The following is a 13,271-nucleotide window of genomic DNA, read 5'->3' as shown; positions in this document are numbered from 1 at the left end:
ATATTCAATCTAGATTTATAACATTACAAAATGTAGAACATCTCGAAGGGATAACAAATATCATACGGCAAATTGTTATATAGCTGTTGGCATATTATTTTAACAAATTATTAAATATTACTGAAAAATACAAATTGGTGGCAATTTTTTAACTTTGGTTGTATTGTTACTGTTGAAAAGATATCGATTAGTCGACGAAAAGATTAAGTTTATTAAAGTTATTTTGAATTTTGTACATTATATGTGTATTTGTAACGATCTTAAATCTATTTAGAAAAAGAGTGTGATTGTGTGATTTGACGTAACCGAGTCTCAGAAAGATGAGTGCCTTGAAAACGCATAGAAAGCGTTTCAGAAAAATAGGCATTCCATTTATTGCTCATCCTTCAGCCTCGGCCACGTTGATTTGTGCGACGTGCTCGCGTTTGTTATGACGCGTACAGACTACATTTAATGAGATCGTTAAACCACCAGCTACACTTGGCAACAGTAATAATAAATTAGAGTATTTATAATGTATACGATAATACACATGATATATAGTCGAGCACGTTGACTCGACTTCGTTGATCGCGAATAAACCGACGCAGAGTTTTATCCGAAATAAATACAGCGGTTTATCTTAACGCTCTATATACACAGCAAAGTTTCCAAAAATTATCGAGTAAAAAACTAGAGATATCATTTATCTTTGGAAGATATTTTTATTCGCCTACTTTTATCTTTTCTTCTTCCCCTCTCTCCCCAATTATCGTGTCATACGATTTTAGAACAAAATAAGCTGTAATAACATCAATGAAAAAAGAAGTTGTATAAACAGCCGTGCAATTTTTTTTTATTCAAGATTCAATAAATAAATAAATAAGTAAAAAATATTAGCTAATCTCTTAAGAATGTACGACGTATATAAAAATTAATTTCTAATTCAATAAAAATCGATTAGTTAAAGCGGGGCAGTATTTCGAGATATTGCACGCGCGGCAAGAAAATTGACGACAGATAGAAAAAATTGTGATACAGTTGTACGTTCGTTCGTCATTGGACTACGCTAGTTCGCGATAGCGTTTCTCTGGCAGTGATCCTACCGAATAATTTGCAAATTCCACGCTGATAGGCACGAACTCGCAGAACGAACAGTGTACCATGAACGCGAGAAAGAAGATTGCGCATTAATAACGATAATAATCCTTACAAATCCTGGAAGAGTCGATTAAAGGATATCGACTAAATATTTTGGCTAAATGTAACGCGAACAAACGCGTACAAACGTACCTATATACTTTCGATATCTAATGCCTCTCTCGGGAATTATTTAAGATTACATCGCAAGTCTTAATCCTGTAAAAATTATCACAATATTCGATGAGAACCGAGAACCATCTGATGTATTGTACAATAATAGAGACGATTTCTCGATTCAGCGATATCAATGGACGTTAGTGATCTCCTGTAGCATCCCTAAAATATGATCAAGCTCCTGCCGAAAGTAGCAAAGCTGCCGATTTTTGCCCTTCTCGTTTTTACAATCCTTGCATTGCGTTCGATTCCTCAATAAGTCACGAATTAACGTTTGCAAGGTCATTTCTCTACTCTCGTGCCGTTGCTGGAGAATCGTAATTTTATCCTGCAACAACTGCAATTGTTCCGTTTCCTGAAATAAAAACATCATGTCAGAAAAAAATTATTTTAAAGATCAAGAATATTTTTTACATACCGGTGTTGATAAGTACTTGACTTTCTCGGTCAGCGTTTTCACTTTGTTCTCTAAATGCTCTCTTTCGGCCTTCAGCACAACTACTTGTTCCTTGTAATCTCTAAACTTTTCGATCTGTTCCTTTAAATGCGATATAATCGCTCCCTGAGTATTAACCTGGCCCTTAATAATAAAAATTATGAAATAGTGCAAATTCTTAATGCATGACAGATGAATATATGAGCGAAGCACAGATTTCTTTTACTACACAAGCAAAACAAAGATCTACTTTAAATTTTGTGCAACCAGATGATAAAAATCAAATAAAATATAAGTGATGAATGCCAAGTGCCCGCTAAGCATTACAAACCTGTAACTTTACCACTTTAGAATCTCCAAATTTGATGCTATATTCTTTCACAAGAGTAGCCATTTCTCGTTCGTGTTCCTCTTGCAAGAGATTCAAATCATGTAGTCTCTTGCTTTTTAGAGCCATAAAGTCCTTGTTTATCTTGTTTAGTTCTTCTTTCAAAATGTCGTTTTCATTAGTTAACTTTTTGATGACACCGTTCTTGCCGTTTTCCGTGTACTGCATCGGATCGTACAACTTTGGTGTCGACGACGACAGTCTTTGCGAGTCAGAAACGTGTCCGTTTTGATAGACATTTGAATTTTGATCGTTTCCTTCGCCGTTTTTCATTCCTCGAAACGCTTTCTCAAAATCCATGCTTCTGAAACTTCTCCGATCATTTAATAATTTCTCTCGTTCCTTCTGCAATCTCCGGTTCGTCTTCTGTAACTCCTGATATTCCTTGGTTATCTTCGAGATTGCTTTATCTTTATTCGTGATTTCCAGTTTCAAGCCTCTTATAGTAGCGATAAGATGCGCGTCCTCTTTAGGATTTTGAGACTTTGGTCCAACCTTCATCGCCTTTTGATCTTTCTTCTCTTCTTCTTTCGCCGAAGTTTTATCGTCTCTCTTGTTAGTCTCGACACTTTTGCTCTCGACATGCCTGACTGTCTGCGTGAACATGTCATTATATAACTTATGTTCTTTTGCGGTAGCTTCCAATAGTTTCGCCTCCAACTCCGTTATCTGCGTCATATATTTCTCCTTCATGTCAGAAAATTTTTTCTGCAAGTCAACTAAATTTTGCTGCGCGATATTCTCCTTATCTTTAATCTCGTTTTCGAGACTCGCTATTCTTTCCTCCAGAAGTTTTACTTTCTCGGAACCAATTTTTTCCTGTTCCGAATTGGCAGTCAATATGAGAGCCGAGACTGAATCTGGATTCTTCCTCTTGAGTATACGCTCCAATTCGCGTACTTGCCTGTTAAGATCTATGATTTTCTTATTGTCTAGAATAACTTGATCCTTGAGTTTCTGAGTCAGCTGCTTTTCACGTTCGATGTGACTCTTGCTTATATGCAATTTCTCCTGGAGATTTCCCTCCTTAATTCTGAGTTCCATCAGTTCTTTCTCTAAAGGCAATACGTCTCGTTGAAACTTCTCTAGCTCCTGTTTCGTTACTCGTAGGTGCTCTGATTTTGAGCTCAATTTAATACTTAAATCTTCTATCTGTTTCTTCAGTTCTAATTCCGCGGTGCTCATCACTTGTAATCGATCTGTAATGAAGTTGTTTTTTGCTCTCAACTGCTCCTTGAACATTTCCAATTCGTCCGTGAGTAAACTGTTTTGTTGATTCAAATCGTCGTTTTTCAGTAAGCAATCGGCGTTTTTCTCTTTTAATTCGGACACTTCGAGATTCAATTTCAATGTCTCTTCCTGAAGATCTTTCACCCGATCAGTGAGCTGTTGCATGTCGTTTGCCTCCGATACCGTAATCTTTTGTTTTGACTGCAAATTTTTCAATTCCTCTTGCATACGTTTGGTATCTTGTATCAATTTCTTGTTTTCGGTCTCGTAAGCGCGGATTAGATTCTCCTGCTTTTCCAATTCTTGTTCTAAAAGAATGATTTTTGTATCATTCTTGACTGGAACTTCCACGAGCCTCTCGTTCAGAGAAAGCTCATCGACTCTTGCTTTCAAAATTATATTCTGTTTCTTCAAGGCAAACAGTTCAGTCTCGAAGGACGTACGCATCTCTTCGATTTGATTTTTATACAGCTTCGCCTCGGCTTCCAATTGTTGCTTTAGAAGCGCATTCCTATGCCTCTCCTCACGGCATAACATTTCCCAATCACGTTTCATGGTAATCTGTTTCGAATCTCCAGCAGCCATTAAATTTTTCCTGTAACTGTCAGGCGACTTTAATTGAGAGCCTTTGCACGCAGCTGGTAAACTAGATGTAGATCCGGTTTTGGCAGAATCCATTTTTGGTTTTGGAAATACATTAGGCTTCGATATTGTTTTAGGAATTGATCTGGATTGCACTTTTGGTTTTACCATTGGTGATTTTTTAGAAACCAAATTTACAGATTTCTTAGATGCATCTGATGCTTTGTTAACTCTGATATTTTCGAGAGAAGTTCTCAGAGGAGGCTGGCATATTTGATCATAGCTCTTGGATTTACAAAATCTTATTTCTTTCTTCAATTGCTTATTGCTCGGTGCACTAACTACGCGATCGGCTTTACATACATCTGTTGTTTTTTTCAAAACACTGTGACCAGACACTTCTTGATGATTCATCCTAGAAACTTTGGATGCTTTGGCAATATCCAAATTTTCCTTTTTTGTATCAATCTTTCCTTCTGTGCATATAGATTTTTTATGCACCAAATCTGTCTTTTCTACATTCTCTTTTACATTTTCACTTAATTTCTCAGCCATAAGTTTGGGTATTGCATCTGCAAACAGTTCTAATCTTGGTGTCAATCCCACTGTATATAATTCACCTTCAGAATTCATCTTTTTATTGTCTTCTGTTATATTTTTATTACTTTCTCTTTCTACGTCTGTTGATACAGATTTTTTAGATTTTTTATTAGAATTTTGCAAGAATGTTGCCGCAATTAATGGAGAACTAGATGCTCGTTTAGAATGCCTTTCACTAACACTGGAATCACTTTCATTAATTTCATGTTCAACATGTACACCTTTAGCCTCTGATAATTCCTTTCCTAATATCTCAGAAAATTCTTTTTCCGGAAACTCGGGAGTTTTGCCATTAACTAGCTGATCCTCTACATTGGATAGTTCACGATTTGCATTGGTCGATTTCAAAAGATCATAGACTACATTAGGTTCTTTTGATTCTGGCTCTTTCTTATCTATGTTTTGTCCTTGAAGCAGCTTCAAGAAATGTGAGAAATCTTCTTGCCCGAAACTGGAACTCCCGGATATTCTACCTTCCGCCTTTTCTTTGGATTTCCTTAAGAAATCTTCAAAAAAATTCTTGTCTACGTCCGTGATTTCCTTCTGCAGATTTTCCTTTTCTATTTCTATTTTCTTTGTGCTTTTTAATTCCTCGGACTTGGAATGTCTCTCAATCGGATCATCCAAATCGGAACTGCTCGATATTTCGACTTTTTGTTCCTCAAACTTTTTCCTTTGAAGTTCCAGTGTCTTTGGTGGTTTCAAACTATTTAGGCTTTCATAAACAATTTCAAATCCGGGACTATTTTCTCGTTTTTTCTCATTTTTCGGACTTCTCTTTATCTTTTCTGTTTCTTTATAAACTTCTTCTTCTATTAATTGAAAAATATCAGCTTCTAATTGCCTTACTCTATTGAGGCTTTCGTCTTGATTATTTTCCGGTACTAAAGTATCAGATTTGGATATACTTTTTGACAGAGTATTACTATTTTTCTTCACTAATTTCTCGGCTTCCTCTAATAATTCTTCTACTGACTTTTCTTCTTCGGTAGGATTCTTACTGGAATCAACAGATTTGGTACGTTCAGGGCCTGAATTAGGACTTAATGCACCAGCAATCTTGCTCATTTCCTCCAATATACTACCAATATCTTCATCAGTAGCATCTACATCAAACAAAAGTACATCAATCAAATACAAATACCAATTTGTAAAGCTTCTACATATTATATAAAAACTTACTTTCAAAATCTGATGGATATTTATCAAAAGCTGCAGATGCAAGTATATCGCATAATGTATCATCTTTGTCTTTCAGTTCTCCTTCGCTTTTCGACGCTATCTAAAAAACAGATAAAGTAATATCTTAAAACATGAAACAATGGTGTGTATATATATAAGTATATTTGCAATTCTGTTGTAAAATTAAACTGAGATATTTTATTATATATTATATGATTTAATCAATTACTTTGCACATCCTTTCTTTCTCAAGAAACTCTTTCATGGAAGAGCTGACATCCGATGTAGGAGTAGGAGACTGCTTCATCTTTGTGTCCGCATTCTTGGCACTTAAGATATCTAGGCGTGTTTCAGGTCTCTTCAACCACCATTTATCTTGCGTGTGTTTCTTATCAGCCAATAATTGTTCAATTTCTTTGGTAGATTTGGCTTTTTTCTTAATGCGCACTGAATTCTCCCCAACACTCAGACTTACGGAGGATCCCAAAGTATCATCTTCTGAGGAGATCAACTAAAAAAAATTTTAACATATAAAACACTCATTCGTTTATTTCATCTAATGAAAAAAATTTTGAAATATCACTCTACACACTGTGTCTCCAGTGATAGATTTAGGTTAAATGAGCACCCGTAGAGTTTGCGAGTACGAATAACGCTAAAGTGAAACTTACATCTTCGATTCGCGGCGATTTTACAGTATCCGAAGACATTTCACTGTTTAGCCGCAAATGAAATTAACTTAAAACACTGTATACAATCGGTCATCTTCCCCAAATTCTTTGACACCTGCCATACTTTTTGTTTGTTTGTTACCTGTAATTCGCTTGGTTGCCGCTACGCTACCGTAGCTCAGGCAATGAAACACGGCAAAATAAAATGATTCTTTTGTAAAAAAAAATATATATTTTATTGATAACTTTAATAATGATAAAAAAGGAAAATTCAATCAAATAAAAAGATAGAAAAAGTCAACGATTATATAGTTGATGTTAGCATTACGAAAAATTATTCATCAGTAATTAGATATTTTATATGTGAAAAACAAATGCGTAAAAATTTGATTTCTCTATCTTCTACATAAATTATAAAATCGCATATTGTGCAGAATATTTTTGTTTTCTCAAAACGATTTATAAAATGATAAATTATAATTATTATAATGCAACGTAAGATTATAAATTATTGTCTTCGTACATTTTATCGCTTTAATACGTAGCATTATTAAATGCGATAGTGTTAACATAGCAATATATTATATACACACATATATGTGTAAAATAAAAATATTTTTTAATGAAAAGATAAATGATGTGGGATCAGGATGTTTTTTTTTTGTATAAACAATTATATAATTTATGCAGTTGCGTAACATTTATTAATCAATTCAATGATATGAGAAAGATATATCTTTAGGGAATAACAACATCTATTTGTATATTAACGGACAGATAATTCAGAGAAGCATTTTGCAATAAGAGATTACATAAAAACTTGTCTTAATTCGCAGTTAATATCCATATAATTATTGTAGAAAATTTTATAACATATTAATTTTTATATATAACATGCTGCTGAAATTAAAATATAATTAATTATTTAATGAATATATATTATATCATCATAATGTTGATTTGGATTGACAATTGTAAAAAAATTTGATTGGTTCAACAATTGTAAGAAAAATTAATAAAAATTTCAAATAGTGATTTTTTTCGAATATTGTTAAAATATATACAATGTAATTGTATTAATATATAAAATTCCTAAATAGTGTAAAAAGAACAATTTCTCAATTATATATTACATTAATACACTGAGTTCTCCAAAAAATCGGTCGTTATTTCCATATACATATATATATCACATACTCTTATGAAATATATATATATTGACATATATTTATATCTCTTGTTTTTCATAAAATAGATCTCTATCTATATTTGTATATTTATTTTTTAATCTTTGAAGGCGACTTGTGAATTTCTTACATAAAATCTTAAGCATATAATGACAACAGTTGTCATTGTTTAATGTCCACATAAGTCGACAAATAAAATATATGAAGTATCCATATATATTCTCGTTCATAATCAAGTGATATAGCAAAAACATAAAGATAATAACAGATGATAAAAACTATATCTCTAAACAAAGTGCAATATATACAAACAAATCTGTTTTTTTTCCATTTATTGTCCTCGAGCTTATTTATATTGATAATTTTAATGATAAAAAAAGAAAATTGCAATCAAATAAAAAGATCTAAAAAATCGACGATTATATAGATTATATAGATGATGTAGCATTGCAAAAAATAAAGAAATTTATTAAATTTTTTTTTCAAATAAGCACACAAACTCATAAATAAGAATTTCGTCTCGTTATCGTTATCGTTATATAGAATATCATATTAAATTTAGACAAAGCGTGTTTATATCATTTTAAAAGCAGTACATCCGGAAGTCACAAAAGAAATCATCAAAACAATTAGCAAATAGAAATAAATTTTCATATAACTAAAGATAAATGATACCTTAATTATTTTTTTATATAATCGAAATATGTCTCTCGAATGTCCCTCATATATAGAAGATATCTAAAAGATTTTCATACTTTTTCGTACTCTTTTAAATATCCCTTAAATGACTCGTGAATTTTGTATTTTACGAGAATTCAGCTACGTGAAAAAAGATCAATCGTAGTAGCACCTATGTAGTTTGAATAATTCCTTATTCGCGAAGCTGACGTTGCACGTCTCGCAATAGTGTTTAATGGTCTCGGCCAGTTTCACCACCGCTGGCTTCGTGCTTTTATTGACCATGTCCATCAATTTTCTCGTTTGTAACTTCTTCACCGGCCATTCTATGTAATCTTTTTTTCTCGCCTTGCCATTTCTCAGAAAAGCATCCTGGCTCCTCAGACATTTTGGTGAATAGTTCGCTGCTGGCAATCGATAGATCTTCTTCGTCTTCGTTAGCTTGTTCTTCATAATGTTGGACAACGACTTTTGCTTGGCTAGTTGAAACTTATTTCGTAATTGTGGATGATTCGACTTGAAGTAATCTGACATGTCATCTCGCGAACTGACATCGTTATCGCTTGTCACTGCTTCGACCTTTGCGGGTAAATTAGCAAGCGAGTTATTCGGTAATCGGGGTATCGCGTTGGTCATTTCACTGAGCACCGTGTCTTCCAGATCATCCAAAACTTCCTGCTTTATCTTGAGCTTCAGAACAAATTTATTCGAAGATGCATTTTCATTTTTCGAATGCGGCTTCGAATTCTGCTCCGCGTCTTCCATCTTGCGTCTCTTCGTGCGGTGATCTGATACCTTTCTCATTTTCGGTTCTTGGTAATCCACGACGGTTCTTCTTGGTCTTAAACTGCGCCCTTCCATCTCATCTATTTGTTCTACCTTGATCTGTCTAGTTAACTTAAAATTAGATGCAAATGTAGCTTTCGAATTAGAAATTTCCGAGTTGCTTGCTATAATAGATGGTCCCGAATTAGCATCAATCGACGTTTTCCTTTTCTTCGACGTATAGTTGACCAGAGTATTCCTGGGTCTCAAATTGTGCACTATCGTTTTTTTGTTCGACGCATAGTTCACCAAATTTATCCTAGGTCTCAAATTCCGCACTATCGTGCTTCTCGAAACTGCTGGATTTTTAGGAATCGTTTCGAGTTTATCGTAAGAACAGTTTCGCGTATTCAGAGAAGATGCATCTTTGGTGTTCGTATCTGCGGTCAAACGATCTTGCGCGTTCTCGACCGCATCAACGCACAACAAGTGATTCTGCGGGCAATCTGGAAACTCCGCTTGCGTAAAAGTATTTTTCTTCATCGGTCTTAATTTGGGGGTAGCGTCCACAAGAGTCCTCTTCCGCGAGTCATTCGCGATCTCGCCGCACTTAAATATGGATTCTCTATAATTCTGACAGAATCCCGCCGTAGTTTTTTTTGCTCTACTTTGGTCCTTCTTATCACAGCAACATCGATAACGCGAGAGGGTCGCATATGTTAATCCATTGTGAATTCCGCCGGCAGGAAGTGCCATCGAATTGATATATTCCATGTTCTCTATCAGCGGCTCCAACTCGTATACGTCGTAATCGAGCGATTCTGCCTTGATCTTCATGTTCTCAATGTGCACCATCGGCACGCCGATCTTCTCCTTGTCCCGATCCTTTCGCATCCATGATAACTGACTTTTGAGCGTCGCATCCGTCTTCAGGCAGTCCACATAGAACTTGTGAAACTCTTCCAGCTTGTAACTACACCGGTGGCACATCTGCTTCGGCAGTAGGTCCATCTCGTGCACCTGAAGAACGTACAATGGATACGAATCAAGAGGACGTGATTCCGGAAACAGTGAATTTTTAAAGGATCAATCAACGCGCATTGGCGTTTTTTTACGTTTATTTAAATTGTTTTTTTTCTTTTTTCCAAACAGGGGAAGTTAATTTTAAAGTGTGAAAAAAATTAATTTAAAATTTTAATCAAAGATTAATTTTCACGAAATTTATTTCCTCAACAGATTTATGTTTCCAAGAGTTTCTCTAAAAAATAAAGCGTTATATAAATCTTTCGATTGTTGCGCAATTGTTGTTCAATAATTGATCGAGCATCTTTATGAAATTCTCAGGATAGCGGCAGGATCAAATTGTCGAATTATAGGAGATAAATGAGAAATAATCGAGCGTGTATCATCATGTTTGTAATGGATGTACGTATGTAATTGTGTAAATAGCACGCAGCACAAGCTTGGAAACTTCCGTTCATTAACATTATCGCGGTATTCTCACAACCTCGCTAATAGCTCCAAAATAGATCCAAATAGCGACATAGACTTGATTGTTTATCGCTGACTCATAATCGATTCAGCAATATACATTTCTTTATACGTGCTTTTGTGTTTCACATTATAAAATTTATCATGTATTTACATTTCTTTGAATACCAATCATATCGTCTACAAAATCTTAGAATTTAAAAACAGAAAAATATAAATGTGAGTATATACCCGATATATAATACATTGAGATTTACGAAAACAGAATGATTAAGTAGTCTAATTTGATATTTATCGTCATAAATTATGGAATATCAATTTTTTTATTTACAAATATATAAGATGTGTGCAAATAATTTGGTCAATTCGAAGATATCTTAAAACTGTTTTCATTATTCCAAGAATAATGTTGCATGAAAATAAATTGACTTATTATTGTCTGACTAGAGAGATATAATTATTAAAAGTTATAAAACATATAGTACAAAAATGTATAAGACCTCTATGTATTCGAAAGATAATTTAAAAATCTTTTGTTTATTATAATTTTCGCTTTATTAGAATATTAAATTTTGTTATTTATATATCCATTATATTAAAATAATAAGTAAGACTTTCGTTTTTATAAACATAAAACATTAAATGCATTAAATTATATACGCATTTTAAATATATAACTAATTTTATAAAATATACATATAATATATATTATAATATATATATATATATATATATATATATATAATTATATAAAATTTATTTAAAATATATATATATATGTATATTTTAAATAAATTTTATATAATTATATATATATATATATATATATATATATATAATAATATATATTATATGTATATTTTATAAAATTAGTTATATATTTAAAATGCGTATATAATTTAATGCATTTAATGTTTTATGTTTATAAAAACGAAAGTCTTACTTATTATTTTAATATAATGGATATATAAATAACAAAATTTAATATTCTAATAAAGCGAAAATTATAATAAACAAAAGATTTTTAAATTATCTTTCGAATACATAGAGGTCTTATACATTTTTGTACTATATGTTTTATAACTTTTAATAATTATATCTCTCTAGTCAGACAATAATAAGTCAATTTATTATACATATATATATATATATATATATATATATATATATATATATGTAATTATAAATTTTGTATTTCAATTTCTAATATCAAAAAAGTTAAAAAATGAGTAGATTGAATTTATATTTGATTAAAAGATAGAAGACTTAAAAAAGATATGCACCAAAATATCATAAAAAAACAATGTGAAAAAAAAGAATCTTAAAAAGTGTAATTAAACGAAAGAAATGCAAAAGTAGTTTGCCGATACAAAAAGTCTGCGCAACGTAAAGAAATCTTCAATTACGCAATAGAAATCCACATTCTTGATATTTCGCGCATAAACGACGATAACCTCACTTTTGCAAATCGATAATTTAATCAAAAAACGATAATTCCGTCCTCGGGAAGAGATTATCGTCCCGCGTCGAGTCCATGTAAGTTGTCGCGTCAGCGACAACACGTGTCCCATTCGTACAAAAAGCCACGTGCGTGCCACCCGCGCGGAATTCATTATCCCCCTCGTCGATCCCCGCGTGTCTGAACGAACGCGAAAATCCTTTTCGTCTCCCGCTAGAACGTATTACGGTACCCTCGTTCGCTTCATTCGGGGACTACGTGGCCATTGAAGGCGAAGAGAGAAGGGGGAGAGATGAAAAGGGGGCGAATTGAAAGAAACCGCATAAAGCGCGGCTAATAATAACGGAGCTCGCGTTTCACAATGAGACCTCGCGGGAATGCGAGGGTGCGCTTACGCTTTTCGGTCATAAGCCTTCGCGAGGGCGAGAAGGCGTAGACACGCGAACGAAAGCGCGTACCCTCCGAGTAGTAGAGGGAGAATCAGGTAGTAGAGAAACGGAAGATGCGGAGGAGAGAAGAGAAGAGAGAGGGAGGGGAGGGGAGGGAGAGAGAGAGAGAGAGAGAGAGAAAAAGAAAGAGAGAGAGAGAGCGAGCGAGAGGCGGACGTGAGCAACGCACCATGATCGGCAGCACGGCGTTGATCTTCTTGACGTGATTCTCGCTCTCGTCGAAGATGTTGATGGAGATGCCCGACTGCTGGCCGCACAGGCGGCACATGCGGCTCGACTCCAGGGTCTCCATACCGCGCTCTCTCGGCCTCCTCGTCGCACCACGCGCTGCTCGACCACTCGCTCAGCCCTCGCGCGACGCGACGTCGCGTACGCGCGCGCCTCCGCTCGCTTTATGCGTCTCGTGCTCCACTGCTCCGTCGCCTCTGCTCCTTCGCGCCCGTACGTTCCCGCTCGTGTCCCTGCTCCTTGCTTCCTGCCCTACCTGTCCGCGCCCTACCCGCGGGAATCTCGAAAAGCCCGTAGAGAAAGTGTCGAATAGACGAGGAGAGGGCATCGGAAGGAGGGGAAGCGAGATGGAAGGATAAATCGCGCGAGGGACCTCCGGAGAGGTAAAGGGATCTATTGGTAAAGGCTACTTGGCCGAAGCGATCGGCCGGTACGTGAATCGACTGGATGACGAGCGAAGTTTGGGAACCTCTCGTCGGATCAATCCACGTCACGTCGCGCACTATAAAGCACTGAGCTTTCGACGATAATGGCTCCTTTCGTGGAATTCGAGTTCAATGAAATTTCGTAACAATGTGATAATAGGGATAGGGAAAATGATTATATCGACAGTTGGTCGGGAATTCCTG

The 13,271-nt window shown here is 34.9% G+C and overlaps 2 protein-coding genes across 3 annotated transcripts; both read right to left on the bottom strand.

Moving 5' to 3' along the window:
• Nucleotides 1-174: 174 nt before the first annotated feature.
• On the bottom strand, nucleotides 175-6,516 carry LOC105256178 (centrosomal protein of 162 kDa). Of its 2 annotated transcripts, none has more exons than XM_011265895.2 (6): nucleotides 6,386-6,516; nucleotides 5,944-6,225; nucleotides 5,715-5,814; nucleotides 2,064-5,638; nucleotides 1,715-1,876; nucleotides 175-1,651 (listed from the first exon to the last, which is right to left on the bottom strand). In XM_011265895.2, the coding sequence occupies exons 1-6, from the start codon at nucleotides 6,422-6,424 to the stop codon at nucleotides 1,427-1,429; spliced, it is 4,383 nt and encodes a 1,460-aa protein (XP_011264197.1). In that variant the 5' UTR covers nucleotides 6,425-6,516; the 3' UTR covers nucleotides 175-1,426. The 2 variants fall into 2 exon arrangements, with proteins under 2 accessions (XP_011264197.1, XP_011264198.1); XM_011265896.2 differs by having other exon boundaries at nucleotides 2,076-5,638.
• A 1,551-nt stretch (nucleotides 6,517-8,067) lies between these two features.
• Nucleotides 8,068-13,165, bottom strand: LOC105256179. Its single transcript, XM_011265898.3, has 2 exons — nucleotides 12,584-13,165; nucleotides 8,068-10,035 (listed from the first exon to the last, which is right to left on the bottom strand). Exons 1-2 carry the CDS (start codon nucleotides 12,704-12,706, stop codon nucleotides 8,407-8,409), a joined length of 1,752 nt encoding a protein of 583 aa, XP_011264200.1. The 5' UTR covers nucleotides 12,707-13,165; the 3' UTR covers nucleotides 8,068-8,406.
• Between the last annotated feature and the right edge of the window lie 106 nt (nucleotides 13,166-13,271).

This window comes from Camponotus floridanus, unplaced genomic scaffold, assembly GCF_003227725.1.
Source record: "Camponotus floridanus strain SB8 unplaced genomic scaffold, Cflo_v7.5 scaffold74, whole genome shotgun sequence".
Lineage (NCBI taxonomy): Eukaryota > Metazoa > Arthropoda > Insecta > Hymenoptera > Formicidae > Camponotus > Camponotus floridanus.
Note: the sequence above shows the minus strand (reverse complement) of the source record. Positions and strands in the feature narration are given on the sequence as shown.

Excerpts from the sequence above, each read along its gene's own strand:
- LOC105256179 (XM_011265898.3), bottom strand. The coding sequence starts at position 12,706 with ATGGAGACCCTGGAGTCGAGCCGCATGTGCCGCCTGTGCGGCCAGCAG. Across the intron at positions 10,036-12,583 it reads ACGCCGTGCTGCCGATCATG|GTGCACGAGATGGACCTACT; the intron begins GTGCGTTGCTCA and ends TACGTTCTTCAG.
- LOC105256178 (XM_011265895.2), bottom strand. The coding sequence starts at position 6,424 with ATGTCTTCGGATACTGTAAAATCGCCGCGAATCGAAGAT. Across the intron at positions 6,226-6,385 it reads AATCGCCGCGAATCGAAGAT|TTGATCTCCTCAGAAGATGA; the intron begins GTAAGTTTCACT and ends AATTTTTTTTAG. Across the intron at positions 1,877-2,063 it reads CTAAAGTGGTAAAGTTACAG|GGCCAGGTTAATACTCAGGG; the intron begins GTTTGTAATGCT and ends TTTATTATTAAG.